Source organism: Mycena indigotica (genome assembly GCF_014461135.1).
Source record: "Mycena indigotica strain 171206Taipei chromosome Unknown Mind.scaff0007, whole genome shotgun sequence".
In the NCBI taxonomy this organism is placed as follows: domain Eukaryota; kingdom Fungi; phylum Basidiomycota; class Agaricomycetes; order Agaricales; family Mycenaceae; genus Mycena; species Mycena indigotica.
In genome coordinates this window covers 2,250,730-2,277,600 of record NW_023503006.1, presented here as the reverse complement: position 1 = coordinate 2,277,600, position 26,871 = coordinate 2,250,730, and the positions used below count along the sequence as shown (strand labels likewise).

General features: G+C 50.2%; 13 protein-coding genes across 13 annotated transcripts; 5 read left to right on the top strand and 8 right to left on the bottom strand.

Moving 5' to 3' along the window:
- Positions 1-53: 53 nt before the first annotated feature.
- On the bottom strand, positions 54-1,399 carry MIND_00847600 (Prohibitin; the record flags this gene model as incomplete). Its single annotated transcript, XM_037365140.1, has 9 exons — positions 1,225-1,399; positions 1,140-1,173; positions 1,045-1,093; positions 756-1,001; positions 650-709; positions 474-599; positions 366-428; positions 145-322; positions 54-97 (listed from the first exon to the last, which is right to left on the bottom strand). The coding sequence occupies exons 1-9, from the start codon at positions 1,373-1,375 to the stop codon at positions 54-56; spliced, it is 951 nt and encodes a 316-aa protein (XP_037218382.1). The 5' UTR covers positions 1,376-1,399.
- Positions 1,400-1,467: 68 nt separating this feature from the next.
- On the top strand, positions 1,468-2,710 carry MIND_00847500 (uncharacterized protein; the record flags this gene model as incomplete). The annotated part of the gene is made up of 10 exons (XM_037365139.1): positions 1,468-1,500; positions 1,551-1,614; positions 1,664-1,709; positions 1,758-1,782; positions 1,836-1,889; positions 1,939-2,244; positions 2,296-2,359; positions 2,409-2,513; positions 2,564-2,595; positions 2,648-2,710. 10 exons carry the CDS (start codon positions 1,468-1,470, stop codon positions 2,708-2,710), a joined length of 792 nt encoding a protein of 263 aa, XP_037218381.1.
- Positions 2,711-3,092: 382 nt separating this feature from the next.
- MIND_00847400 (F-box domain-containing protein) lies at positions 3,093-4,853 on the top strand (the record flags this gene model as incomplete). The annotated part of the gene is made up of 4 exons (XM_037365138.1): positions 3,093-3,391; positions 3,436-3,962; positions 4,019-4,434; positions 4,488-4,853. 4 exons carry the CDS (start codon positions 3,093-3,095, stop codon positions 4,851-4,853), a joined length of 1,608 nt encoding a protein of 535 aa, XP_037218380.1.
- Positions 4,854-4,951: 98 nt separating this feature from the next.
- Positions 4,952-6,153, bottom strand: MIND_00847300 (uncharacterized protein; the record flags this gene model as incomplete). The annotated part of the gene is made up of 3 exons (XM_037365137.1): positions 4,952-5,494; positions 5,543-5,995; positions 6,040-6,153. The coding sequence occupies 3 exons, from the start codon at positions 6,151-6,153 to the stop codon at positions 4,952-4,954; spliced, it is 1,110 nt and encodes a 369-aa protein (XP_037218379.1).
- Positions 6,154-6,274: 121 nt separating this feature from the next.
- On the bottom strand, positions 6,275-7,282 carry MIND_00847200 (G-patch domain-containing protein; the record flags this gene model as incomplete). Its single annotated transcript, XM_037365136.1, has 1 exon — positions 6,275-7,282. The coding sequence occupies one exon, from the start codon at positions 7,280-7,282 to the stop codon at positions 6,275-6,277; it is 1,008 nt and encodes a 335-aa protein (XP_037218378.1).
- Positions 7,283-7,506: 224 nt separating this feature from the next.
- MIND_00847100 (uncharacterized protein) lies at positions 7,507-8,025 on the top strand (the record flags this gene model as incomplete). Its single annotated transcript, XM_037365135.1, has 4 exons — positions 7,507-7,549; positions 7,597-7,784; positions 7,830-7,892; positions 7,942-8,025. 4 exons carry the CDS (start codon positions 7,507-7,509, stop codon positions 8,023-8,025), a joined length of 378 nt encoding a protein of 125 aa, XP_037218377.1.
- A 122-nt stretch (positions 8,026-8,147) lies between these two features.
- On the bottom strand, positions 8,148-12,371 carry MIND_00847000 (uncharacterized protein; the record flags this gene model as incomplete). The annotated part of the gene is made up of 14 exons (XM_037365134.1): positions 8,148-8,225; positions 8,277-9,348; positions 9,405-9,785; positions 9,834-9,890; positions 10,168-10,562; positions 10,613-10,857; positions 10,905-10,925; positions 10,977-11,006; positions 11,052-11,224; positions 11,270-11,294; positions 11,350-11,671; positions 11,718-11,793; positions 11,843-11,908; positions 11,956-12,371. The coding sequence occupies 14 exons, from the start codon at positions 12,369-12,371 to the stop codon at positions 8,148-8,150; spliced, it is 3,357 nt and encodes a 1,118-aa protein (XP_037218376.1).
- A 599-nt stretch (positions 12,372-12,970) lies between these two features.
- MIND_00846900 (uncharacterized protein) lies at positions 12,971-14,582 on the bottom strand (the record flags this gene model as incomplete). The annotated part of the gene is made up of 4 exons (XM_037365133.1): positions 12,971-13,462; positions 13,513-13,709; positions 13,759-14,019; positions 14,069-14,582. 4 exons carry the CDS (start codon positions 14,580-14,582, stop codon positions 12,971-12,973), a joined length of 1,464 nt encoding a protein of 487 aa, XP_037218375.1.
- A 1,183-nt stretch (positions 14,583-15,765) lies between these two features.
- MIND_00846800 (WD-REPEATS-REGION domain-containing protein) lies at positions 15,766-16,541 on the top strand (the record flags this gene model as incomplete). Its single annotated transcript, XM_037365132.1, has 2 exons — positions 15,766-15,954; positions 16,011-16,541. The coding sequence occupies 2 exons, from the start codon at positions 15,766-15,768 to the stop codon at positions 16,539-16,541; spliced, it is 720 nt and encodes a 239-aa protein (XP_037218374.1).
- Positions 16,542-16,577: 36 nt separating this feature from the next.
- On the bottom strand, positions 16,578-19,243 carry MIND_00846700 (GC-rich sequence DNA-binding factor-like protein; the record flags this gene model as incomplete). Its single annotated transcript, XM_037365131.1, has 10 exons — positions 19,019-19,243; positions 18,886-18,962; positions 18,659-18,837; positions 18,415-18,612; positions 18,255-18,363; positions 18,090-18,205; positions 17,792-18,039; positions 17,238-17,741; positions 16,946-17,194; positions 16,578-16,898 (listed from the first exon to the last, which is right to left on the bottom strand). The coding sequence occupies exons 1-10, from the start codon at positions 19,223-19,225 to the stop codon at positions 16,578-16,580; spliced, it is 2,208 nt and encodes a 735-aa protein (XP_037218373.1). The 5' UTR covers positions 19,226-19,243.
- A 76-nt stretch (positions 19,244-19,319) lies between these two features.
- MIND_00846600 (uncharacterized protein) lies at positions 19,320-22,981 on the bottom strand (the record flags this gene model as incomplete). The annotated part of the gene is made up of 14 exons (XM_037365130.1): positions 19,320-19,879; positions 19,933-20,077; positions 20,128-20,383; positions 20,430-20,597; positions 20,653-20,767; positions 20,822-20,987; positions 21,137-21,212; positions 21,262-21,292; positions 21,341-21,473; positions 21,520-21,946; positions 22,012-22,248; positions 22,295-22,347; positions 22,393-22,640; positions 22,690-22,981. 14 exons carry the CDS (start codon positions 22,979-22,981, stop codon positions 19,320-19,322), a joined length of 2,907 nt encoding a protein of 968 aa, XP_037218372.1.
- A 1,196-nt stretch (positions 22,982-24,177) lies between these two features.
- MIND_00846500 (Carbohydrate esterase family 16 protein) lies at positions 24,178-25,411 on the top strand (the record flags this gene model as incomplete). The annotated part of the gene is made up of 7 exons (XM_037365129.1): positions 24,178-24,196; positions 24,329-24,378; positions 24,430-24,735; positions 24,777-24,833; positions 24,885-25,056; positions 25,102-25,230; positions 25,278-25,411. The coding sequence occupies 7 exons, from the start codon at positions 24,178-24,180 to the stop codon at positions 25,409-25,411; spliced, it is 867 nt and encodes a 288-aa protein (XP_037218371.1).
- A 98-nt stretch (positions 25,412-25,509) lies between these two features.
- On the bottom strand, positions 25,510-26,834 carry MIND_00846400 (MSP domain-containing protein; the record flags this gene model as incomplete). The annotated part of the gene is made up of 7 exons (XM_037365128.1): positions 25,510-26,049; positions 26,103-26,132; positions 26,181-26,327; positions 26,379-26,494; positions 26,543-26,603; positions 26,657-26,748; positions 26,792-26,834. 7 exons carry the CDS (start codon positions 26,832-26,834, stop codon positions 25,510-25,512), a joined length of 1,029 nt encoding a protein of 342 aa, XP_037218370.1.
- Between the last annotated feature and the right edge of the window lie 37 nt (positions 26,835-26,871).

Here is a 26,871-nt window from a genome sequence, read left to right as displayed (position 1 = left end):
AGGTTATAGTGTCACGTTCGCGTCCCGTCACATATTACATAATGCGTCAAGTGCTACTTCCCAACTTTTAGAATGTCCTTTCCATCATTTCCTGTAACTGCAAGAAGGTCAGAGAACGTTAGTAGAGCGAAGATTTATATATACCGTTCAAAAGCAAGCTAGCTGAATCGAGCATGACTTTGTTTCCGGATGTAGCAAGCAGATTGGCAATCTCTCGTGCTGCCTCCAGTCTGCGGAGTTCAAGGAAACCCTTGTTTTGCCTCATAGCATCCCCAATTAGCTCTGCACTCTTTGCCTCACCCTGCGCTCGCACGATGATTGACTGTCCGAGTTCAAGCATCGATTGAATGAGATAGAAGACCCACAAGTTTTTCTTGACGAGCCTGGTCAACCAAGAATGCGGCACGTAGAGCCGTTTGTTGGGCGACCTTAAGAGCTTAGAACAAAAACTAGCTCGAATGGAGAGAACTAACCTGCTTGGCTTCTACTGCATGGGTGAACTCGGGTGAAAACGCGACATGGGTGATGGAAACATCGTCCAGGACCACATTGAAGCGTAGAGCACGAGTCGTGAGATGCTCACGTACCAGGCGCGAAACCTACACAGGCTTAGTTAGCGAACGGAAATGTCACTTGAGACATAAAACACATTTTCACGCTGAGTGATAAGTTGACTAGCATTGAATTGCGCAACAACGCTTTTTAGAACCTATGTGATATTAGGATGGAGTAATGGAGATACGAAGTAAAACTACCTCGTTGACAATCGACGGTAGCACTCGCTCGTCGTAGTCAAGGCCCAACTCGCGATAAATCGTTGGTAATGCTTGTGGAGAAGGCCGTGCTAGAACACGGCAAGTAATGTTAACCATTTGTAGGTCTGGGGTGGATTTAGCAGTGGAAGCGAGCAAGCCTACGAAACCTTTTGTTCCCGTCAGACTCGCAATACTCCTTGGCTTTGCACGAATGTCGTATATTATAGGTGTTTCGAACCAGGGAATCTGGAAAATATAAGCATTGGGGGATAAACAGATGAACACGAACATTTATGTGGGTGCCTTCGCTATAAACCTGCTCCTTGATTCCATTTAACCTGGTACGTTCAACCTTGCATGCAGACCAAGTAGACTGAGTCCCACCGAGTATACTTGATAGCACGATGACCACCATCGACTGAGTGCGTTCAAGACTATGGCCTCGAAGGAAGGATATGGGAGTGCTTACCATTGAACAAACTAGCGTTGAGAGCAACACCACCTGCTACAGCCGCAATGAGGATCCCAGTAGCGGTAAATACCCCTCGACTAGGACCCCCTCCCTTTCCTCCAGCATTTCGCAGCTGGGCAGCTAGTTTTCGAAGGGCGTCTGGGTCCATATTTGACGCGCGTTTGCCCGGCAAAGGTGAATGTCACAATGTGACAAACAACATCCACTTCAATTCGCTCAACGCCTGGAAATTTGGTCGAAATGCTAGTTGAAAATGCGGACTTGAGCTCTATGGTATGTAAACCTGGGCCCGCCGGATTTTTTTATTTTAAAAACACCTTTAGCTGGGCTGGGTTTCAATTGCTTGCTGGATTGTTGTCTACTCTCCTCAAATTTGGGAGAACTACAGTAAGCTACACTATGGTACTTACTGCACGACGCGCTGATAAATGCTAAGCTCTCCAATCCGGCGAAGGGTTAAGTGTTCTGTTTGTTGTTGTATGGTCAGCCCAAACCGAGGATCGCAATCCTGACAGTCTTATCATTTCCAGGCTCTTAGGAGACATTTGTAACTTGGTGTGCCCACTCAGCCATCTAGCCACCATGTTAAAAATGCGGTTGTCAATTAGCTTGGTGCCTTTCTAGCGAAACTGCTCCCCACAGTTATCATCATTGCAATATATGTGGGTCCATCCCCCTTCGACCCTGCAAATCCTTACGAAAGTCTGTCAGTACACGCTCTGCGACTGTATCCTGATGACACAAATTTACTACTACCGCTGGAAGGCACAACATCGAAAACCGCAAGAAGAAGAAGAGACGCCGCTTCTCCAACAGAGTCTCCCTCCGCCACAAGTTTCCGAGTCCCCGTTACTTTCTGCCCTCCGATACCTTGCAGCCCTTGTTTTCGTCTTCGCGACTGGCATCACAGCTTGGTGGCTGAATCGTAACACAGATAACAGCCATCCGCCTCCCTCTCCCTCGATCGCAATGAAGTGGACGATTCAAATTTTAGGCTGGTCTAGTGCAGTGCTCTACGTTCGTCCGTTTGGAATGGTGGCGTCTTTCCTTTGACTCAAAATACGTCAGCTGGGCTCAAGACTTCCGCAAATTCTCAAGAATTTTCAAACTCGATGTGAAGGACTGGCGCCTGGTTCGCTCTCCGTGTCAATTTCGAGAACAATTGAACATATTTTCGCCAGCTTTGTTTCTCTTCGCCATCGCTGGCAATCTCACATACTCGATGTCAATAATTGCGAAGAGCACTGAGCGGGAATATCTGATCACCAACGCAAGCTGGTTGGCAGGTGGGCGTGTGTTGACGGCTATTGTGATGTTTACTCAAGCGGGGAACCAGGGAGTGCATTGACAGTATTTTTCGATCTGACCGTAAGCACTGTTTTCTTGAAAGCGGAGTGCGTGTGGCTGAAGGGGGCGAAAGGTGTTGGGTCAGATGTGGTATTATCGGTCTCGCCAAAGTACTGGGACTACGTTAACGGATTAGCACATTCACCCGAATTAGAGTAGAAATCGAAGCTGCATGCAGGCAAATAGAAAGCGGTCAGCATTTGTTTTCACTTTGCCTCGTGTCAAAACACGTTTCTTCATCCCACGATCCATCAGCCTTGTCGCCGCCGTAAAAGGGACTGCCATGAAGAACTCGGTACGTCTGCCCGCCTCTGGGTCAGCCTTGCCTTGTCCGACTCCAACGCTACTGGAAAAGGTTTCTTGCTCATCAGGTACGCAAGGCAGTGTGCTCAAACAAACAGAAACCCCCCGATTGAACCAAGTTCCAGCTTCAGCTCCGTTTGCGAGCTCGTTAACCCCATACCGTTCTAGTGGCCACTGCATATTAAAGGCCGCGCGAATAGCCAAGCTCCGAACTTATGTTCTCCTTGCCAAGCGACACTCACCATTGTCGAATACCGGCCCGCCCTCCTCCCGACACCCTTATTCCACGTCTTCGTGATGCCCTCTCTGTTCTCGATGCCCGGATGGCAGCTCTTTCAACACAAAGACGCGACATCGAGTCCCGCCTTGAACAGGCGGTCCGTCTCCAGTCACCTGTGCTCCGCCTCCCAAGTGAACTGCTTTCGTCGATTTTCGTTATTGGGGTACTCGGAAATCCAACGGACGACGATCAAGGCGATGGAGCTGTCATGCTTCCAGCTCTTATGCTCGTCTGGTATGTCGTTGTTGTCCGATATTGCACTCTGCTCATGAAAAAAGTCGGTACTGGTTGCAAGTCGCGTTGGCTACCCCTTGTCTGTGGTCCCAAATCACCGTCAGCCCACTCCATTCGTTGGAACAAGCTCGTCGCAAACTTGCGAGGTCAAGTTCCTGCCCGCTTGACATCAACATCAACTTTGCGCCGCGGACAGACTATTCTTCCAACAACTCTGGCGTCATGGAGCAGGTTGTTCGATCCATGGACATCTTCAGCCCCGCCATTTGGCGGATCAAGTCTCTTAGACTCAGTGTCCCTAATCGGTCTCAAGCTCATGCCGTTTTATTGCGGTGTCAGGCTGATGCGCCACTTCTTGAGGTCTTGTCTGTACGAGTCTTCCATGCCCTCCAGGACGACAGTCATTCTGCTCCGCCTCTTCCCTTATTCAACGGCTCAACACCACGACTTCGCTCGTGTTCATTCACGTCGTTTAATTTCGGCTGGGATATCAGCCTCGTTTCACGCCTCCGTGTGTTGAAGTTGGGAGGCTATTTCAACGCCCATACCCCATCCGCCAATGTCCTTCTTGGTTCGCTTGTTTCTGTTCCCTCCAGAGTCTTTGGTTCAATAAAGTTATTCCTTCAGGCATTCTGCGCGAATGTCCGCAGCTCGAAGAGTTTGCCTTGCGCAATTTCTCTGACGTCGACTGTGCTCCGTGTTTTACACCGACAGACTTTGAGTTTCCGACACTGACCAAAATCGCTCATCTACCAAAGTTGAAGCGGGTGGTCTTCTACTGTGCGGGATTCGCATTGACTCGACAACTCATGGCACAGTTTTCCTTCCCAAACCTCGAGTCGCTTGAGCTCAGCTATCTGGAGAATGTCACCCCTATTCTTCAGTTGTTATACACTCAATCACTCACTTATCTACCATTGCGAAAGCTGCGCATAGAATCTTGCCTCTTCAATGAGCAGAAACTATTAGCCTTGCTTCGCCGCACCTCACTGGTGGAATTGGAGCTGGTTGATGTGGAAGATGCCTCATCGGGGTTACTCCGGGTTCGTATTCATGTCTGCTTTCAACTTGAGACGGTGGCTAACCAACAGGACAGGGTCTATCTTCGTCGCAACCGTGGATTTGTCCCAAGTTGGAATCTCTGACCCTCGATGGATGTACTTCGCTCGATTGGGACTCGTTACGGACATTCGTCGAGTCTCGGCTTCCCGCCAACTCCCCAGTTTACCACCAGCCGCGCGCGATAACGTCTGCATCCGTTGCGGCAGCTGAGCATGCTTTGCGATCACGTTCCCAGTTTCCGGCAGCCCCACGAAATGTCCTGGGGCCGCTACGTTTGCGTTGTATCGACGTCACCCGATGCAGCCAAATCAGTAAGGAAATGGTCCAATGGCTGCGAATGTATGTCGCACAAGTCAAGTGTGAACGGGCCAAAGGAGTTTGGGGCGAGCCCGTGCATTGAGCGCCACAATTTGTCTTATTTCGTGTAACAATTATAGTATATAGTGAGAAGTATCAATGGAAGGGTTGGATTGCATAACTGTTCGTGCTCTCTCTACGTCAGAGAATATAGTTGGCGACAAGGTTGAAAACGAGACGGGTAGGGTACATTGCCACATCCATAGTATCTGACTCCATAGCAAGTTCTAGCAAAGAGCTATTATTGGTGTCCCACGGACCATTGAAATTCGCCGGCAAAGTCTTAGCGTCAACAGCCTGCAGCAGAGTCTGTAGACGAAGCTTTCCCTTTGACTTGAACGCCTCGTCAAGATCGGCAATATCTTGACGAGAAAACCCGACAGCGGTTTGGAAAGCCGGATGGTAGGTGACATCCAATGTACACTTCAGGTTAACAAGATGCCGTTTGGGAGAATCGGGGAAAGGTTCATCAGGACGACGCTTGAGGCAGGGGAACAAAGTGCCATCGTTGAAATCTGAGAAGAGCAAGAGGCCCCCAATTACTTCCCTCTCTGTCGCTGATTCAAGGCCATTGAAAAGGGAGTCAAGAATGGGTCCGCAGTTGCCCAAAGACCAGATCGGTGCATCGAAGTTGCTGATGATGACGAGGAGCGGTGCCATGATTCTGTGATCGCGCAGATACATCTGCAACATGTATTAGTAGCCGACAATGGAGCTTTCACACCTACTCACAGCGAAACAAGTAATCGTCATGTAAGGGATCCCACAACGAACACATTTTGGGGGTGGAAAATGCATGTTTAGTTGATATTGGGCAATCAATGCCATGCACTGCTGGTGGAAGTATGCTTCGAGGTCTGGTATTAGATTGGTGGGATTGTTCATGCTGCCGAGATCGAGATGAAGGATATGATAGCGATGGAGGTTGTGTCGCGACCACTTGCTGGGGGGAGTCGCTGCTCGGAACGGTGCAAAGGGATCAAGTTCCTTATACTTCAAGTCCAGTCGAGCAGCCACCATCGAGATGAAAAAGTCCAGACCCCAAGTGGGTGGTCTTCGAAATAGGACTGGGTATCCTTGATCGACGAGGCGGGCAAATCTATCCAATGAAGCGTCTTTGGCCACCAGCGGAACTCCATCCCCTTCTAATACAGTGAAAAAGTCGTCATGCACATCAGGAAGTCGCTATTCGTGTGAGGACCCCTGTCCAAACCAAAACTATTGCCCACCTCGACAACGTAACTATTACCGCATGCAAACACGTTGCCAACAATACGATTGATTTTGTGTTCTGAGATGTGGAGGGATTGCAGAGACGGGCCAAGTTCGTCCAAGTCAGACATTTGCAGAGCAGAGGGAATCTACACGTGATCTGGGGGCTGATTTGCTCCAAGTTGAATCTCAATGAACATTGTGTTAGGTGGTATCAATGGTTTAGGTCCGGATGCACACCTCGTGTCGCGACTACGATTCGTTCATATACGCCAACAACGCCCTCCGATTGGTCTCCTCCTTCTTCTGACGTCGCGCAAACCCACGATGCCCCCTGCCATGCTTCTGCTTGTCCCGCTTCAGTTGCTCAGACGCTCGAATATGAGCCGCCAAAGCTTTCGCGTTGGGGGTGATGCGCTTTTTCGAGGCCCTGTATGGTCCGGTGGTAACAGCTTTCAAGCCGATTCCGAGGCGGTCGGATTTCAGGACGATACCCAATGGAGTCAGTAATGCCTTGCGCCCCCCATCCGACTCGGTATTCGTCAGATTCTGATCATCTGCGCTTGTGTCCGGTTCCTCATCACCGCTGTCCTCGTCTGACATCGTTAAATCTACGACTTCCCTTGAGGCTCCGTCGTCAACCGGTGGTGATACGCTTGGTTGTATGATCCTGCGCCGCTTCGATTGACGGGCAATGTCAGGGCCCAAAGCCTCCCCTTCGCTCCAACCACTCTGTTGCAGCATTGCAAAACCTTTGTTGCCAGGGCCTATGGCGACAAACACCGGAACTTTATGCGGAGCTTCGTGGGGGAGCGGAGGTGGTTCGCGTTCAAGAATATCCGCGAGGCTGGGATGAGATGTCGGTGAAGCAACAGATGCAGGTTCTGAGTCGATGGCATTCATTATGAACCAGTTATTTCTGGTGCGCCTCTCTGTTACTTGCGGTGGACAAGGATCCTTTGGAGGGAGATGCATTTGAGCTCTCGGTTTGGACTGGGTCTCGGTTCTGGTTGTCAACGCCTTGTACCACCCGCCAATATCCTCCGAAGTGCTCTTCTTGACCTCTGGTGCTGGAATTGACTCGTTGCTGCCAGACGCCGGCACAAATCGTGGGGCTGGCGCCAGTCGACGCTTGAAGGCAAGTTTCGCCTCGATTTCCCAAGCCTCCGCAGAGTCGCTGTACTGCCCCGTTTCGCGTTCAAGTCTTTCGCGGTCTGCAGGGTCGTAGTGCGATGTAATGATATGTGCAGTTGTCGCCATTTCGCTGTAGTCGACAAAGCTGCGAGTGACGTGACTCGGAGTTACACAGCATAGCCTCTTGATCCGCTGATCACTTTGGATCTGCGCCGACAGCAAGGCCGACAGGACGCGTCCACAAAAGCCGCCCGAGATCTCCCGCACTACCAAATGAGGACTGCGGCCGAAGAGATTCGTCACCACTGCAGACCATATTTATAGGAGCATAATGAAGTAGGCTCAGTAAAATGTCCCCTCGACTCCTTTGGTTCTTTCTCGGTGCTGGCGTCGGTGCGTCTCGTTGAGTGAGGACAAAATAACTCCTCACTCCAGTATAGGTGCCTGGTGGGCGACGGAGAAGAAAATGACTGCCGAATGTCGAGTCCAGCGCACCATAGGCGTCACCATCCCATCTTCTTCAGCGCCAGCCCCGGTCAACACCACGTCTTATCCTGCCCCGCCGGTCTATGATTGGGACGCAGAACGCGCCAAAGTCCGCGAGTTCAGCCAAGCAGCTGGCGATACAGTTAGCTCAGGCTGCCTTAATATGATACCAAGCTTATCATTCCAGGTTGCTGAACTATCAGAAGCCACTTTGAACACGATCCTCCAAGCCACTGAAGCCTTGAAAGCGGTAAGTTATCATCTATACTTCCTGTTTGACATTCTCAAGTAGGTTTCAGAAAATGGCAGAACACAGAGCATTGAGAGAAGCGGAACGCAGGATGGAAGAAGAACGCCGCCGGAACCCACACCGTTTGGTTTGAAGAAAACCCATTATCTTAGCGTCACATGAGGCATCTATATAATATGGGAATATCGTACACTACATCTACTCTCCTCTGTACAAACCAAAGCATGTCATTTTTGTTGCCGCATGAGCACATCGTCAGAGGAAACGACTACTTGCAGCCTCCAAACCCCTCGCTAACCGAAGCATCACAATGTTGCTGGTCAGACTCGAGAACTAACCAGAGAATTATCAGCGTTATGTGTCAAAAATTGTGCGCATACGTACTCCATTGCCGAGAAATACCTCTGCTCCCTCCGCTATCCTCATGTCGACCGCCATACCAACTCCGGCCTGTGCTGGATCGAGGGTAATGTCGCCGCTGGCCCAAATCTCCCTCCATCCATCCGTAATCAACTCTGATCTCACACTGTTGACAAACCAACCCCACGCGTTGGTCAAAATATAGACGCGCTGTAATGGCGGCCGCTCAGGGTGCCTTGCAGCATGTTCCGCTCGGATTTCATGGAGGCGTTTGGCGAGCTGCTGAGGCGAGGGAAGACAGTGCTCAAGATAATGAGCCTCGATTTCTTTTGAAGTAGCCGTCCCGTTGGAACCCGGACCAGCGAGTGAGGGAATGACAAACCGATCAGGGAGAGCGGGATGGGTGTTGACACCCATGTAACCAGAGCCCCATTGCGCGAGTCGATGACAATGTCGTTTGTAATCTCCGCGACGAAGATGGACAGCGACGAGTCCAGCCAACACGTGCTTTATGTCTGAGTCGGATGGCGTGGAGGAGAGGGTGAGTGAGCGAAGTGGGGGGTAGAGCGCGGCGGGGTCGGTAGGTCGAAGTACAGCAAAATTACGGGCAACCGCGCTGTGGACAAGTGGCGACCACGCAAATGCCCCAAGAATTGGGGACGCATATAAGCCTGGCAGCAGCGATAGAACCCGTGGGGAGCCAAACAGAAAGCGGTCAAAGACGGGTTGTTCCGTTGAGTCGATCTCAACACAGCGGACTCCCTGCACATCTGACAGTTGCTTCACCCACCACTCAACAAGTGCACTGCCTTCTGCTTCTGTTGGCGCTCCCATTGCTGATACAGTATGGACAACGCTGCGAGGGCAAACTTGCTCGTAGAAAGCTGCACTAACGGCGCGTTTGGGGGCGGCGAGTTCGTTCGGAGGCGGTAAAGCGCCACCAGCCAAGGGACCGACGATGAATGCGTTCAGAGGTATCCGTGTTGAGCGTAAAGCGAAGTCGTAAATGGTGTAGGGAAGGGGAAGGTGGGACCAGGTGTAGTCTTCGAATACGTAGACCCGGTTTGAGCGATGAGCAACATAGCCCATGACAATCCTGCAAAGAATATGATGAGAACGTGAATTGGGATTATATGGAGGGGGTTTGCGCACGCTTCTTGCAGCACGTTATTCAGCCCATGACCCCACAAATGCCCAGGAAACCGAAGGTACAATGGTGGATCTACACCAGACAGAATGCTAACGTTGTGCTGAGGCAAGGCCGCCTCAAACGCTCGTATGTCGGAGTAGGTAGGTGGGACTCCGCTTAATAGCACTCCGAAGACGAGAAGGAAAGGCATGACGATAATTAGAATCGCCAACCGCCTCAGCGTGAACCAGCGTGTGTATGTCGAGTAGGGTCTCCTGCGTCCTCGTGGTCGAGAGTCATGGTGGGCAGAAGATGTCTCTGGAAGAAGCTCATATTCGTCTTGGTGGCCTTGGCCGGGGAGCAAGCGATGTATAACGCGCCATAGGTTCATGAGAGAGCTGCCGCTATATCTTTGTGAGAAGAGCTTCTGAATACAAAACAGTGTTGCAGACCCAGTTTCTTCGTCTGGCGCACTTGACTGCTCGATACCAAGAAAGAAACACAAAAAACTACCGCAGTCGTCGCAGCAGAGCTGTCACGATCACGCCGCTGCCACCGCTGATAGGATGCACGTGCTCGAAGATGTTGCCCTCCACACCCATAGCTGAATGTATCACTAACTAGACATTCCCGGTAACTACCTTGCGGTCATGATTAAACCGTCTTGGAAACAGTTTGCCACCACCTTCCCACATTCTATGCACTTTTCGGGAAACGCTTCGTCTGAGAACCAATCCTATCGGCACTTGGTCTGGAGACTGCATATTCCAGGCATCCCAGACACACCAAAGCACCAAGATTCCAACAACGCCCGCAATAACACTGGTTATCGTCCTCGCCGCGTCGTTGGTGTCGGTGCAAGTCACCAGAACAGCGCCAAAAAATGCAAGCATTGACCATATCGCAAGCGAATAGGGAAGTGCGAATATTACCGCCAATGGCTCAAGTCCAAATCGTTTGCTTGTTCGTCGATGAACAGATGCGGAAATTGCTGCCGCTGTGTCATGAAACTTAGTGCGATTCTGTCGAACAAGAAGGAACCCAATCATGATAGATCCCGCACTCGCAAGGGTCGAAACGTAGCTGAGCGTTTGCACCATGGTGTGATGGCCGCTTGGCGTCAAAGAATCGACACTATCAATAGAGAGAAACGCGACGTTGGCTGCAAGAATCACTGTGTCCTGGAAAAAGATGAATAAAGAATTTGCAGGTTCATGGAGGAAAGTCGTACAATGAGAATAAAATCTTGCCACTGGATGTTCAGTTTGTTGATGAATGGCTGCCACAGGCGGGCAATCACTAGGTCGTCGATGTAAGCTTTCTCGAGAGCTTCGAGATATGGCCCCGGAGCAAAAAATAGTAGCAAAGAAGCCAGTCCAAACAGACGAGAGGGACGAGAGGGTGTTGCATAGACAGACTGGTCTTGATTTAATCGTGCACAAGGAAGGCCGTAGAAATTGAGGAACTTAGTTTGTGCTACAGTGTGATCAACAAATGAATCAAGTCCCAGGCAACAGACATACCGAAAGAGTCCATGATTTTGGCTATCTTAATGCGTCAACACCGCAAAGGGAACCTAACGGAGAGAAACTTGCCATATGATGTTGCAGATCCCAAGCCACCGACTGAAACTGTTAGCAGATAGCAATACTGTTGTGGGATACCCATACTTTGCATATTTTTAGCGACAGCCATCCAATGCCTAAGCTCGTCCACAGATGCAGTAATGGTAGAAGTTGAAGAGACAGTCATGTCTGTTAAACTAAAAGCCAGGAGATCCTTCAGCTGCCGTATGCCTTCCTCGCAGACGGTGAAACCACTGGGGAACATGATGCAATGCTGCCTGTCCAGACATTAGCTCATACCAATGAATTTCCTCATCTCGCACCAATACTGCGACTCCATAGCATGCCCTGTCCTTAAATTAAACCAAATTGAAGCTCTCGGCGCTAGCCAGATTGCGCTCACGGAGATGAGGCTTGGAGATGGGCCCACGGATCTGGTCCCATATCTCCAACTCTTCAGCCTGAAAAGGTTGAATCCAGAACGGGGTTTGATGCGAGTGGTCGATGAAGTAATAAAAACCAGTGCCCGGTTTCTTCTCAAACGGGTCAATGTCGATAACCAGATCAACTAAACGGTCGTTTCGTATCGGCCCTTCGCCCAGTAACGCTGCGTATGGGCCGGGATCAGTTCCCGAGTCGCGAATGACCTCGACTACAAGTTCGACAACACGTTCGATATTTCTCAGGTTCTCTGGTCGCCCGATGTCTGCGTCGGTGAATATGCGCTGAAATCATGTCAGACAGAAGGAACACAAATAAGAAGATCTTTACCCGGTCTTGATGATGAAAATAACGAGCACCCTCAGGATGAAGGATAGCTGTCCAGCCAATTGGGTCAATATGATCACTGGAATAATCACATTCGTCGTTGAACGGAAAATAGTTTTGAATCATACATGGATAGGTCAAACGTTTCTGGTTGAATGCTAAGATGTTGCTCAAGTTCAGTTTTTTCTTGAGGACTGCGTCGTAATATGGGTCAACTTCTCCTACATTAACAGGGACGCACATAGTTTGCCGTAGTCGGTAACGCGCGAACTGCTCTGGCAGAATCGGTGCGATAACCGCAACCGACGAGTCCGGTCTCTGTAATTGGTACGGAGTGCTGACAGTGACCGAGCTGTGCGACGAGTCCGAACGGGACGGAGCACAGTGTACCGTCGAATAACCGGAGGACGAACCAACCAAGTCAGGAGTGTTGCCTCTTTCAGCCTGCACGGATGCCGCCATCGTCACGGGCATCTCAGAACGCGCGACCCATAGTTGATATTTCCCCTTGTTCCCAGCTAGTCCGTCTATTTTCGAACTCGGAGTGCTGATCGACGTCAGACCAACAACAGAGGCGAGTCGCCAGAATTGGCGTCGAAAGAGGACCCATATCCACCGCCAACGACGCAAGATGCTGGCCAGGGAAATGAGAGACATGGCAAGAGGAAGGAATTGCCGCCTAGGCGAGGTAGCTGTGGAGGCTGCGTGTCTGCAGGTGTCATTTAGCGCCGTGAGAAGCGGAGATCGTATAAACAGGTCGCGGTGTCCCGGGATTGGCCGGGGGGTATTTAAGCGTTGGGGTTGGTGCTCAACTTATTCCGGAACGAGTCAGCTCCCATGACGGGACAACATAGCTCAGAAGAGGCATTGAAGCCAGCAGAAACGGCGGAACCAGAGTGAGAACAACGGGTATTGGGAGGGACTGAAAACACTGAACTGGCTGCAGGTTGATCATCGTGGACAACTGGGTCGAGCCAACGTTCGATGATTCCGACCTTCAAGATGTGATCGATGGCCCAAAACGTGGCAAAGGCGACCCAAAGGGCAGCGCGAAGCCGTCCAACAGCGGCGAAACGGTGAAGCCAACCAGTGGAAGATAGTCAAGGTGATGGTTCAAGTTGAGCACTCACTCGTTACTAACAGTCAGAACTATATCTTACATATAAAGAACGGATGCAGAAAGCTGCTACAAAAGTCAATGTAGTACATTTGTTTTACTTATTATCCAAGTGTCCCGTCTATATATTATGTAATGTCTACCACTTGCCAGCAAGTCGTCCAGCACCCCAAACGAACCCACCTCCGCCAACAGGCAGGAGGAGAGTCCAGACTCCAATATCCCAAATAACACGCCTTCGCCACTGTCGCTTCTGCAGAGCATCCTCTTTGCGCTGGAGGAGCTCATCTGCGGCTGATGGCGTTGCGGGTAGTTGAGGAATGACAATGGACAGGGGCTTCTTGAAGAAGTGCGTGGTGATGTGAATTAGAGCTGGAAGGAAAAAGGTAGCCGCACAGGCGCTGGCGAGTAATATGTCACTGAAGACGCGAGCAACGCGTTCAGGAACGAGGGAGACAGATATCACAAGTACAAACAAGAGATACTTGGAGATGGGCAACATCGTTGACCTTTGCAGTCGTTCAGACACCGGCAGCGACGGTGTTGTAACAAGGGTCGACGGAATGGCGAGAAGAAGGGTAAGAGAGTTGGCTAATGCGATGACCGCTTGCAAATCAAATGGTTCCTGCAGCTGTGTAAATCCAGATAAGAGACAATAGTAACCAGAGGAATCCAACGTACAATGACAGCGTTCATACGGGAAGTAAAAAAGACCAGCGGAAGTGTTAAACCGACGGCAACAGCCACCGATAGGGAAGAAAGTGTGCGAAAAGAGCGTGAGACAAGACTCTTCGAGAGTCCAGAGTGGGGGATGCCGGCTTTGAGCGAGGCATACAATGGCAGTGTTGACGACGACGTGAATATGAACGCCGTTGTAGCTAATAAAAGTGTCAAAGGCAGTTTCCAGGTCATTTCAGAAGAGCGTACTGATCCCTTGCCAGAAGGCTCCCATTCTGAGCCAGCCGGGATTTATTTGCAGAGTCCCGTTCGCATGAGAGACGGCGACACAGACGAACCAGGTTAGATATGTGAGAATGGATGCACCAGTTGCGTATACAACACGCTTAGCCGTAAGAGTCTCGACCGATGCAAATGGGAGTAGCGTCAGCACGAAGACAAATGTCAGCGCTGGCTGGGGAGGAAAGGGCAGATCGTCGGGAAGGAGGGGAAGAATGTTATGAACAGATTCTACTCCAAATCAGTCTTTTTTTGTCTGAGAACAGAGACCGAGACATACCACGAAGATATATTCCAGCCAAAATAACTCTCAGCATGCCTGTTCCAGCCCTGACAAGTGCCCTCAGCCACGCTCGTCGTCTTTCCTTGCCTCGGCCTCGTGCGAACGCATCGAGAACAATATCCTCCAAATCCGCTTTGCGCATATATCGGGCGAGCATGTACCATATTTGGCGGGCGAAGGCAGTCAAAACCGCGAAGATGACGAGTGGTGGTATTCCAAATTTGAGTGGAAGCTGCGTGTTGGGGAGTAACATGGCACCCAGCTTGAGGTATGGCGAGAGTAAATATAGGAAGACGAGCGAGGGGCTCATAGCTGGACTCCAGGACCTCCGGATTTCATAATCTGGACTTTCTGGAACTTCATCTTCGTCGTCCGGAAAGTCAAAGGGAGACGATGGCTCGTCAGATTCGTGAACAAGAATGAGCGATGTTGATGAATTGAAGTTGGACATCGTTGGTGAGTCTTCCTCTTCTCCAGACGAACTCGTCGACAGCCGACGAGGTGGGTCCATGGGTGAGTATGTAAATGGGATGAAAGAGAGAGAGTGCTGCGGTTCGGCGTTTGTGACCCGACGCTTGTCAAACTTGAATGATGATCGCCTTTTGTTCTCTTCCCAGTCGTTCACCATGTCTCCTCTGCTGTCCTGTCGTTCCGTCTTCCATTCGAATGCTGAACTTGTTTAGACAGAGAAACTGTGTTTATACCGACGGCATTGCAATTATAAGACATCCATAAAAACTTAACAAAAGCCCCCTCTAATAATGTGACACATTCCAAGAAAACATTTGTTTTGGCCATAAAAGAAAGCTATGCTCCTCAGCGTGCACGACGCTTTTACAGATAGATCCCTCCACGATCATGGTTATGCTACCAACTTGTGCCACTGCTCAACCCCAAATCGCTCAACCGCAAGCTGCTTCACAGGCAGTTCAAGGTCAGAGCTCTCTCGCCCGCATTCCCTACACCAAGGCGAGTCAACCAATCGTCTCGACTAGGCTGTGATGCTGAACAACTGCAGACACTGCGACTGGGATATATGCGCGCCAACCAACCTTTCTCCCGCCTCCCCAAAGAGTACTTCGAATGCTCTCTGCTCAGCTTCGACCCCCCCGACTTCTTTTATGGCTTTCCCTTTCATGTTGTCGAGAACGACGACGATCTGTCTCTCACCACCGCCAAACTTTCCGCTATCCAGGAAAAACTTCCATACAAGGATCTCCGCGACAAGACGAAGTATGCACCAGTCGGGGCAATCGTGCAATACCTTCGTGAATCGATTGAATGCGAATCCATGCGCTACATCGGGACAAGCATGGTCGACTCAGAGGACGACATTTTCCTGCTGTTCTTCTTCCATGCCTCCTATCTAGCGAGCGAACCGTGCCATTCGGAGTGGATGGACGAAGTCGCAGAGATCGCGATCGACCTTTTGAAGGAAATAGGTTGGGAGGATGTCGGGAAGCCAGGATGGTATCTGAGCGTTCACACGAGGGGGATGGACGACTCGACTGATTATAATATCTTTACTGGCCATGGCCGTCGCTAGTCGATGCCACTTCACGGTCGGCCAACTCGCATATCGTGCGCCCCAGCTTCTGCACTGTTTAAATTTCCTCTTTTCCGAACCAGTTAGCTCCCGAATATTTTTCTCCACTTGACCAAATTCCTCACCGGCTTTATCCTCCTATTCAGGTATGAGCAGTCTCCACGTTGTCTGTCATTGCATACAGGCACCCCACACACGGACACGTGTTTCCCAAACCATGTCTCACTCTCAGCTCGCTCAGCTAGCCACTCGACCACAAGCTGCTCAATCGCAAGAGGCCGCCCAGCATCCAACTCCTGAAAGCATTCTAGTTCCTCTTGACCTCCCTTACAACAACGTATGTAAGCCAAAATGAATCGTCTGCCACTGTGCCACTATACTGAACAATTGCAGACGCTGCGATTGGGGTATATGCGCACTAATCAGCCCTTTTCCCAACTCCCCAGAGAGTATTATAAATGCTCTCGCCTGAGCCTCCACCCCCCCGACTTCCTTTACGGCTTTCCCTTGCGTTATGTGGAGGGCGACGAAGACTTAAGCCTAACCACCGCCAAACTAGCCGCCATGCAGGCAAAAATCCCATACGAGGATCTCCGCGACACGAAAAGGTACCGTCCCGTAGCAGCAATCATTCAATATTTTCGTGAATCAATTGACTGCGAATCCATGCTCTACGTCGGTGCAAGCGTGGTGGACACAAAGGACGACACTTTTCTGCTGTTCTATTACCATGGATCTGTTCTGGCAAACGAACCGCGTCATTTGGAGTGGATGGATCAAGTCGCGGAGATCGCAATCGAACTTTACACGGACCTAGGTTGGGAGGATGTTGGGCGGCCAGTGTGGTATTTGAGCACCCGCACCAAAGGGATGCACAACTCGACCGACTATAATATATCTGCAGCTCATGCTGGTCCCTACTAGTGACACAAGTCAACTTTGTAAACCTATAGTGCTTGCTTATACAACGATGCTACGAACTTGCTCCATATAGGATTGACCACCATCCCAAGCACCTTCAGCCAACTCGCGTATCGTGTTTGCCAGTTTCTGTACCGTTTCCTCTATTCCAAACCGCTTCGCTCCTGAGTATTTTCTCCACCGGACCAGATTTCTCAACAACTTTATCCTCCTATTTAGGTATCGTGTTCGGGCAGGAATCGAAGCCGGGTCAAACGGTGCCGCGCCAACACCTGCCGATCGAGCTTTGCTTGTTGAAACCAACTCATCAACCTCAGATATTGCCGTTTGGAATGATTTATAGACTGTTTGGAGCAATACCTGCAGATTTTTCATCAGGAGACAACTCTTCTCGGCAACCTGCTCACCAGGAACTTCGCGTTACCAGGTTCAACGCTAGCTTCCAATTCTTCTACGAGATCGACAACACGTCTGATCTCCGCATCCGAGTACACGTCCAAACTACCGCCCTCTAAAAGTTTGCAAATCCGGGGTATGACAGCGGTAGAAATCATCGACGCGACCAAGTCGCCATCAGGTCCGAGATCTTCTCCGTTTGGTCTTGAGTATGCATATAGCCTGTTGTACCACTCGAAACTATCAAGACTGCGGGGGTCCTGGATAAATGTCAGCCACTAGTCGAAGTGTTCAGCGACCAACCTTGATTATGTCCCATCCAATCATTTCGAGGCGGACCCAGAACTCCCAAACGCTCACCACACCCAAACCCCCCCATGCCCCGACATAGCTTTCTGCATATTGCTCACGCCAGTCAGACCACCGGCCTTTTCCTGGATCGTGAAACTCCTCTGCTCGAACATCAGACAGTATTTTGCCGGTACGTTCAGTGAGTGATGTGATTGCGTTAGAATATGACTGTTTGTCGTCAGCAGCTAGTGAAGCATCGGTTGAGTATCCCTCTTCATCTTCGTTGGGATGGTGACGTCTATGCCGTGCAAGTCGTGCTGCCCGTCGAGAAGCAGGAGTTGGCTTTGGAATAACTCGGCCAAGATCGTCTGTCTCTTCTTCGGCTGGTGGCTGTGTAATCCCAAGGAATGTACATAGATCGTCTTCGTCGTCAGCTTGACGCCGTTGCTTGATCATATCGTGTCGCTCCTTCAAGAGAGAAATGTGTTCGTCTTCAAGTTTTTCCAAGCGAGGATACTAAAATGTAGTGAGAAGTCATTGTTAATCAATATTAGTAAATCATATACCTTTTCGTCTAGAAAAGCGGCCACACCTTCCACCCATTCTCGAAATTCACCAAACCAAGCACGCTTGATTTCAGCCTTCTCCACCATTTGACGCATTTCCTTCTCGCGTTCATCTACTTCCAGCCGCTCTTGAGCAAGGCTCGTCAAGGTCGCAGTATTCGACGCGTGTGATGCGGTCAGTTGTGCGAGTTGCTGTGCTAAGCGGGCAACTGCCGGCGCTAGTGTTGGCAAAGGTGTCGCAGGCGGAACTGGAAAGCATTATGATATGCCGACTGAAAGAAACCCGGACGAGACCTACTTGGTGTAGGCTTATATATTTCCTGCGCTTTCTTCGCTGGAGGTCCAAACGAGGCATGACCAGCGCGACGAATCTGTTCTTGCTCCCATTCCTCCGTTTCTTCATCGACCTCTTCGCTGTACCCGAGTCACGCCGAGTGAAATCACAGGAAAGAAATGAGCTCACGCGTCAGCAATAAGCTCTTTCATCTCATCTCTCCGTTTGCTAGCCTCAAGCTTTCGTGACTTTTTACCCAGTGCTATCCGCTCTTGTGCACTGGTATACTCCGCAAACTCTGATCAAGCACACTTGGTACAGATAGCAGAAAATGCAAGCGGCCACTTACCGTCATCGCCCTCCCCGAGTTCATCCTCTTCTCTGACCAATCGGCTCTCTGGATGTGGGCCTTGGTCTTCGTCTGACCGTTTGACGACAGACAACGAGATGAAGTCATCTTGAGAAGGCACGCCTGTCTTGCGTAATAAGCCGCGTCGCTCCTTGGCCTGCTTGATGGATGACTCGGAATGGATGTAGACTGCTGGGTCTGTAGAGCGTCAGTAGTGCATCCAATGACAAGGTCAATATTTGACCGTCTTGCATAGATATGTCTGCGGACATATCGACGTCCATGGACATGTCCGCATCGTAGCCATCCGTAGGAATGACGGGCTCTGGCCGCGAAGAAGGGGTGTTGGCTTTGAGTTCATTCAGGTAGGCCTGGTCGTATGTGGGACCGCGATTGGAAGATGCTTCGCCACTCTTTGCTAACCTGTTATGGGTCAAATCCGGCTTGTATGGAAAGGAGTGAATACTATACGCGGGATGTGTGCCCAAGGTCAAGCGCTGGCTGAGATTTGACTTTTTTACCTTGAACACATCACTACTGCTCCCCTCCTGCCCCGGGCCCCCCAACATTAGCATCTGTACTGAGCAGCAAGTAAAACTCAAACCTCGTCAGAGTCACCACCGAAGCTAAGACGGGCCTTTGGCCGAGAAGCGCGTTTGGCCTTGGTTTTGAGACGAGTAGCTAGAGTGCTTGGTGACTCATTCGCAGTGGTATCGTTGTCGTTGATTGTCGTCTCTGTCTCTGGAGAAGAGGCGCGTACTCGTGCAGCCGGCTTCGATCGTCGTTTGAAGAGCAAAGGTTGGTCGGACATGAACGCGTCCAACAAAAGGTAAATCTCATGTCACGTGCTCTCAGGCAGAAAAGACCCACATCTATAAAACGCCCATGATTACAGGCCCCCACGATTACAGACCGACAACGTCAACGACATCTCCATCTTCAAGTTCATAATTCCCAATAGCCTCATCGTTACCAACTCTATCACCATCTATTTCCAGTTTGGGCTCCTTCGCTGGTTCGGCGCCTTTCTTTCCTTTCCCTCTCTTGCGGGGACCCTTGGAGGTGCTAGTTCCTGCGATAACCGCAGGATAATTGTCTGCTATCCCCGCCTTCTTCAGGAATGCTTGCACGATAGTGCCGCATTTAGTGGTGGAGCGGACATTCAAGCTGATATCCTTGTTCGTTGTAAGGGCAGATCGAAGAATGAGCTTGAAGCTGTCGCCGTGGTTATTTTCGTTGGCTCCTTCGCCTCCGCCCTGATGTTCGGCTGCACTGGCTTCATCATGGTCGGAATCCGAGTCAGGTTGTGTGTCGACTTCAATGATTGATGAATCGGTGTCCGACACAACGAGTACACCATCTTCCTCCTCGACAACGGCTGGTTTGCGCTTTACTGGGGAGGCAATGATTGGATTGGTTGTCGAATGAGAACGGATGTAGTCCCAAGTTCCCTGCTCGCAAGCCTCTGGCAGAGATGATTAGTTAAGTATATCAATTTGTCTAAAGAGTTGGGCGAACCGAGTTCAGCGTCATCCCAGAGACCAAGAGAGGCGGGGGAAGCCGACGGGAAAATGCGTGTATGGTTGTGGCTCAAAACAAGATTGGCAAGAAGAATCTTGGCTTCATCTGCGGCCTCATCCATGACCCTGTGGAAATTATCCGTCTATGCATCAGTCAGTACAGTCAAAGCGAGAAATGAATATAAACTCGCACGCGATGGATTTTCCAAATGATAGGTTCTTTCCATGTTGGAGGTCGGGTGTCCTTTGGATGCTGCTTCCAGCTAATCGTCAACTCTATCGTTTCCCTGGACCCCTCAGCTTCTGAAGATTCCTCTCGACCAGATCTTGTCTGTGCAGCGCGCAAGATGCTTTGGATTTCTGGTGCATACTCGATAGAGTTGTTTGCTTCAATAGGGGGTGGCGTTGGTGATCGTGACTGTCGCTCTGAGCCACCACCCAAGGCTTGTCTTGACCAACTTCAGAAACAGATAGCTTATGGGAGAATGAGCCTACCGAACAATGGCTCTAGCATCACGCAGCTGTTGCTCAGGAATAGCAGGAGGTGGTGTCAAGGAACGTGATCGACTTCGTCTTTGTTTGCCCTTCTTCTTTTGCTTTGAAGGTGTATCCAAGATTTCAATATCCGATTCGGAGTTTGTTGAGGGCTCGTTGGAGAGCACTCTGCGGATTAGGCTCAGTGAAAACGCGCCAAGTCGCGTTGGGCAATAGCACAAACCTTCGCATTTCTGCGTGAGCTGCTTGTCGTGTCTTTGTTTTGGACTGCTTCTTTGGACGAGGAGAGTCACTATCATCTTCGGTATCCGAGCGTGGTGTCTTCTTTCTCGACGCGTCTTTGCGTTGGTAAGTCAAATTTGAACGGTTTCAAGTGAGCCTAAACAGCTTACTATCGAGTGCTTCAAATTTCTGCCACGTTGTTGTATCGCGACTCTTGTTGCGAATGAACATGGAATCATCGTCGATTGGCGCATTAGAAGCTGAGGCAGTTTGCGCAACTTTGGCACGAGGAACGGGACGTGGTCGCGGTCGGGGTCGGGGTACAGCCGAAGACATCTTCCGTGACAGAATCACTGTCACGCGTTGAGGGCCGTGCGAAAAATTAAGTCAAATAAAAATACACAATAGGGTAAATACACTAAAAAAATCTACACTCGCAGCTCGACGCGATCCTCTATAAGCTTAGCAACTGTAGGCCCATGTACCGGAATGTAGTCCTCTTGGAAGCCCTCAGGATAATTTACATCGGGCTTTCCTTCTCCAGCTCCTTCTGTGCGATATCTAGGAGAAATGATAAGAATTCAAGGACAGAGGATTGTGGAGGTCTTACTTATCATCCCAGATAGCAAAGTGTTTCATCCCTACGCTGATTTCAGCGGGACTGATGCAGTCGAGGCAACGCAACTCACCAAGAGCCCGAGTGGTCCACTGATAGTCGTGCGCAAACCCTCCAGGGTAAAATATTTCAATAACGGTAGAAATGCGGGTAGGCGGCATCATGACCAGATGAGTTAGACCATTACCATGCACACCGAGTAATATCTGGAGAACATTGAATTTTGTCACTGCAGTCGCTGTATCAACGAACCGTCGTTCGCGCAGCAAGCTGCAGCTGTTGGTCTCTAGTGAGCTTTTCTGCCTCGACGATATTGAGTTCCCAAGATGGCCCCTTGCGCTTGACGAGCTCCTCCAGCGAATGGACAAGTCCCTCGTGCGCTTTGGGAGTCAGTTTGCGACGCTTGACACCCTGGCGGCTGATATAAGTGATGACGATTTTGGACGGCATCGCTAGTTTGGGGTCACCCTCGCGGATGTCGCTATCAAGTGAGACTTGTTCGGTATTTTCAAAAGCATCCACCTCTGCACCGGCAAAACGCAAAGCGGCGGCTCGCAAAGGCTCCCACCAGCCCCCAACACGAATTCCAGCAAGTTGATTTTTGTTGTGCATAGCCTCATAGGCTTCAGCGGCGATGCGTTGTGTCTGGCTGCCGCAAAGTTGTCCTCTGAACGAGGCACTGCGATCAGTCAGAAGGAGAAGTGGGAAATGCCATGCCCGTTCTCCCGTGGAGGTAATACGAACACGATCCGCCCAACCCTCCTCTTCTTCGATTGACGCGCTAGGAAAGGCTGCGCGCATAAAATAGCGATTGAATCCCGGAGAATCGCGCCAACCATCAGCATTCGCGCGGGCGAATATAATGCGATTGATGGGAGGCGGGGGGGAGGGAAAGGCCCCAATGAGTAATCACGCTCTGTATCGTTTGAAGGCGCTGTGAATGCCCCATGCCAGATGGCTTGGGTACCAAATATCAATTCCCTGCTGAGACTCAGACCAAACAACAAAGTCCAAGCAAACGGCATACGCAACGAGGTGGTAATAGTGCCTGAGGAATTGGGTAGGTTCGTTCACGAGTACCTGAGCACTATATTAGCGTCGCCGAAGGTAGCTACAAAGTCTTACCGTATTTCCGTCCACGGAGGACACCCGATTCCTTCTCCCATGGCGCACATCCGCGCCCCATTTCCGCCCCGCCTCCACGGGCGTGATGAAAGACATGCTCCATTGGGATGGTTCGCGAGCTTTGATATTTTCATCTTCGGCCAACGACTCTAACGGTGTACTAATCATCATGCGAATTTCCGGAAATTCGGATGGCTGGTCGGTGACAACGTAGAACGTGTCATTTGACATGAAAATATCTCGGAACACTATGATCAAGCAAGTGAGAGAAGGTAGAAATGAGTTGAGTCGACGCACCGGTCCATCCTGGAGCATGTGCGACTAGAGTTGTGGGTGGAAGGTCAGGCACAAAATCTAAAGGACTGTCGCTACTGGGTCCAGCTGAGGGCTGGGAGACGATAGTGGCTGTAGTTGTAGCCAACGCAGTGGTTGTCGTGACTTGTATTAGGGTGGTGGTTGTCCCTTTGGTGTGGAAGACAATCTTTTCTGGCGGTGGAGGGTCTGGAGGGAAGTTGTCGCGGTTGGATTGTTCGATGAGTATTTCTTGGGGCGCGGAGTCATGCGAAAAGAGCAGGGAGAGAATGTGCATGCATGAAGCGCCCAATAGCAAGAGAAACACTTCTCTGCGTGTTAACGAGTGACGGAGAGCCATAGAGTCAATGGCGGAGGGTATGCGGGAGAGACGATATATGAGGCCAAAAGTGGCCGTCAAAGCGGGTGGAGGTGATTGCACGGGATACCTACCACAGAAATAGGTTGTAAAAGGGCATGAAGCAAAGCTCTGGGAAGGGAATAACAGCAGACACGGCCAACAACTCGACAATCACTCATCATGCCGATGAAGTGTTCTCCGTCTTTCCTGTCACTATGTTAAAGCGTCAAAGGAGCCTTTGCTTGCAAGAAAATTTTAAAAAGATTCCCCGATGCGGATTTAATGTTACAGTATACGCATTCATGGCAAGCGGCCGTTCAGAGCGTCGATGGACTGGAAGATCAGTTGAACGTTCAGCGTTGAATGACTTGTCACGAATTGATCGCTTGTCACTTCCGGACCGTCTCTGAAGGGTGGATTCTATGCTCACAAAGAACTCTGACTTCCTGGCCGGTCCGCCAGACGGACGTCGCGCCCCCATCGCGTCAGCTGATGAACCGTGAAGCTTCAAGTGAACTACTGCAGTGCCCTTGTCTATCTACAGTCATGGTTCGCTTTTGTCGCTACACTGCTATAGTAGGCCCCGGGAAGCTCCACCAAAGGGTGCTTCAAAAAATTTCCGAATTTTGGCCTCAAAAACCCAATTTTTTGGGCCCCAAAAACCCATTTTTGAAGAAGGATCGTGACATGTAACTGCGTGACACCTGCCAAAAATGGTAATTTTTACAGGTATCAAAAAGTGTCTTGCGGCGGTTTTACCTTGAAACTAACACTCTTTGCGGTGATTCACCTCTCAAAAAAAGGCATCTGTTACTCGGTGAGACGCTGGTGCACAGGCCAGTCTAAAACTTTCCTGCGAACCTCCCCAAGGCCTGAAAAACCCATATCTTGAAGAAGGTTTTCAGAATTTTCATCTCAAAAACCCATTTTTTGGACAAGGAAATCGCGATTTTTGGGCCTCAAAAACCCAAATTTTTGAATCACCATTTGGTGGAGCTTCCCGGGGCCTGCTATAGTTCTACTTGGCGCACTCAGCACGACTGCAACTACTGTCGGATCGAGTGTGTTTCGTTGGGATGCAATCGAATATGTATATGCCTTCGGCGACTCGTATACCTTTGTCCAAGGAACTCATGGATTCCCCAACTTTAGGTAGATCTTGCTTTACCTGCTACGACCAGCTGACACCAACAGTTTTGTTGGCGACTCGGGTGGCTACACTACACAAGAAGCGCTGACGAGTACAATCATTCCCAAAAACGTTTGATCATTGGTTTGCATAAGATATCTCTGACTTTCTCTATCCACAGACAAGTTCTGAGGGCTCCAACTGGGTCATTCGTCTCCTCTGCATTTTTCTAGTCTAACCAATTAAACTGCTCCAGATCGAATATCTAACGGGCTGCTTCGAAGGCTCGCCATTTGGTTGTACGAAACATTTGTGGAATTTTGCGTTCGCTGGTGCGGATATCACTGCTGCTCTGTTTGCTCTTTTCAACACCCTCAGCGTCCACGAGAAGCTCAAGTTCTCTAGACTCCCGCTACACCACAATTTCACGACCTCTCTTGTTGAGCAAGTTAACCAATGGACGAAATTCGCTTCCCGTGCCATCCCTCATCCTCGTCACAAGACTCTGACCGTCTGGTGGATTGGCATAAACGACACTGGCGACACCTTCAAGAACGCTTCGGTAAGCCTCTGTCCGACAATTGCCTCGACTCACGAACGCAGATCACCAACTTTCCTGCTTTCTGGGAGACTGAAATGGTGGCATACTTTGATGCGGTGGTAAGCTTTTATATTTCAACCTTTGCCCTGATTTCAACCGCATGTTTCTAGCAACTAGCGCAAACCAACGGACTTGATACACACCTTTTCATCAATGTTCCTGCGGAAGAACGCAATCCAAGTTTCGTTGGCAGCTCCAATGCCGCCAAGTTCAAGCAGAACATCGACCAATTCAACACAGTGCTTGCGGAACACGTTCAAAGGTTCAAAAACACCAACCCAGGTACACAGACTTTATCCTCTGGCGCATTTGGCTTGATCTTTCTAGACGCTGTCGTCATGACCTTCGACTCGAACGCACTTTTCAACTCAATCCTTGACAGTCCTACCGAGTTTGGGTTTACCAACACTACTGGATTTTACACATGCGCCGACCCAACGGGATTTTTTTGGTATAGTGAGTGCAGAACTGCACTCGCGTTTGTCTTAAGAATGATGAATCAGATTCTGGACACCCGACCCAAGCTGTTCACAAGCTTATAGCTCAAGCTATCGAGGCAGAATTACGCAATCCAACATTCATAGGGACATCAACTACTGAGTTTATGTACAAAGAAACAATAAAATACGACGAATGAGTGTAGGTGTACGTTCCAAAAGACGAGACAGAGGCAATAAAAAAGGCAAGACAATTTACAATTATCTCCCGAAGGAAATTATCTTGAATGCAATGTCCTTAGAAGAAAAGGTATGTTGTGATGAAGACACCGAGAGCAATGATAACGACAACTTGAAGGGGTACGCCCTCTTGGATGGGTGCTTCTTCCAGAACAGCCACATCAACGGCAGTAGCGTCTGACAGTTTCCTTGTCCTTCGTCTGAGCTCTGCAGGGGGTTGCGAAGTAGTCAATAATCCTCGCAAACGCTCTATCTCAGCTTGAGCCTCAATGTATTTGCTTGCGTAATCCTCTGATGGCGGTGATGGGCTTGGTTTGGCAGCCGGTGTCGGCACTGATGGCGTGCGGACGGGTGCAGGGGGAATGGGAGTAGAAACGGGTGCCGGTTGGACGGCCGGCTGGGAAACCCTGACCGGAATAATGACTTCTGGCTCTGGAGGGGTGATGACAACTCCAGGCGCTTTAAATGGAGGCTCCTCGTGTAGTTCTTCTTGGGCCACGCTGAAATCGCCAGGAGGAGTCGATGGCCGCGCGGCGATGACGGAGTCTTGCGTAGTATCGCCATTGACAGGTAGACGTTGGCGAACCGTCGCATAAGCCTATGCACAAGTGAATTGAGCGAGCATACTCGAGCAGGAGAGAGATAACAAACCGATTCCTGACGAGAAGGATCGTGCAATTGCTGTAGATTATCAACAAAGACAGTTGAAATGAAGCCAACACAACGCACCGAGTCCGCAGCTGTCATTGAGGAGCTCAAGTTGGCATGTGGTTCCTCGTCCTCCTCGACCAATGTCTGACCCTCTGGCGGGAGATACGTCACCCGCAACTTCTGCTGGTGGACCTTTCCTTCCTCGTTAATATCGGATCCACTCCACTTGAAGCATAACTCAGTACAATAATTTGAACTGCAGCAAGATATACGCACAATGTCCTGAACAGACATGGCTTCCTTGTCGGGAGATATGAGCGTGCTCTGGATGAGAAATTTGTCTTTGCATTTTGCGCCAGTTGGTGGCTCGTCCTTGAGCGGTTGTAGCATGACTGTAGACGACTATTAAACGTGGGGACGCGCAATGGCTGATGACGCACCCGAAACATCCACACTCTGGCCAGGCTCAACTCGTCCGGTATTAGGGCGCACACAGTAAAGCTAGTAGTTGTCGTCAAGAAACGGGTCTCGGCAAGCAAGAGCGCGCGCCGAACCTTAGGAGCAGTGGTTTTGACCTTGAATGCAACTGGCTGGCTATTGTGATTGGATATTGTTAGGGATCGTTTGACGAGTGTTGTGAGAGGTCCTGAGGAAATGAGAGAAGAACGGGGCCAGGGAATATTGCGCACTATGGAAACCGAGGGCATGGTTGGGGGTCAGTGAAACAGACATGATGTTTTTGGTGGAGGTCGGGAACTTGAAAGGGACG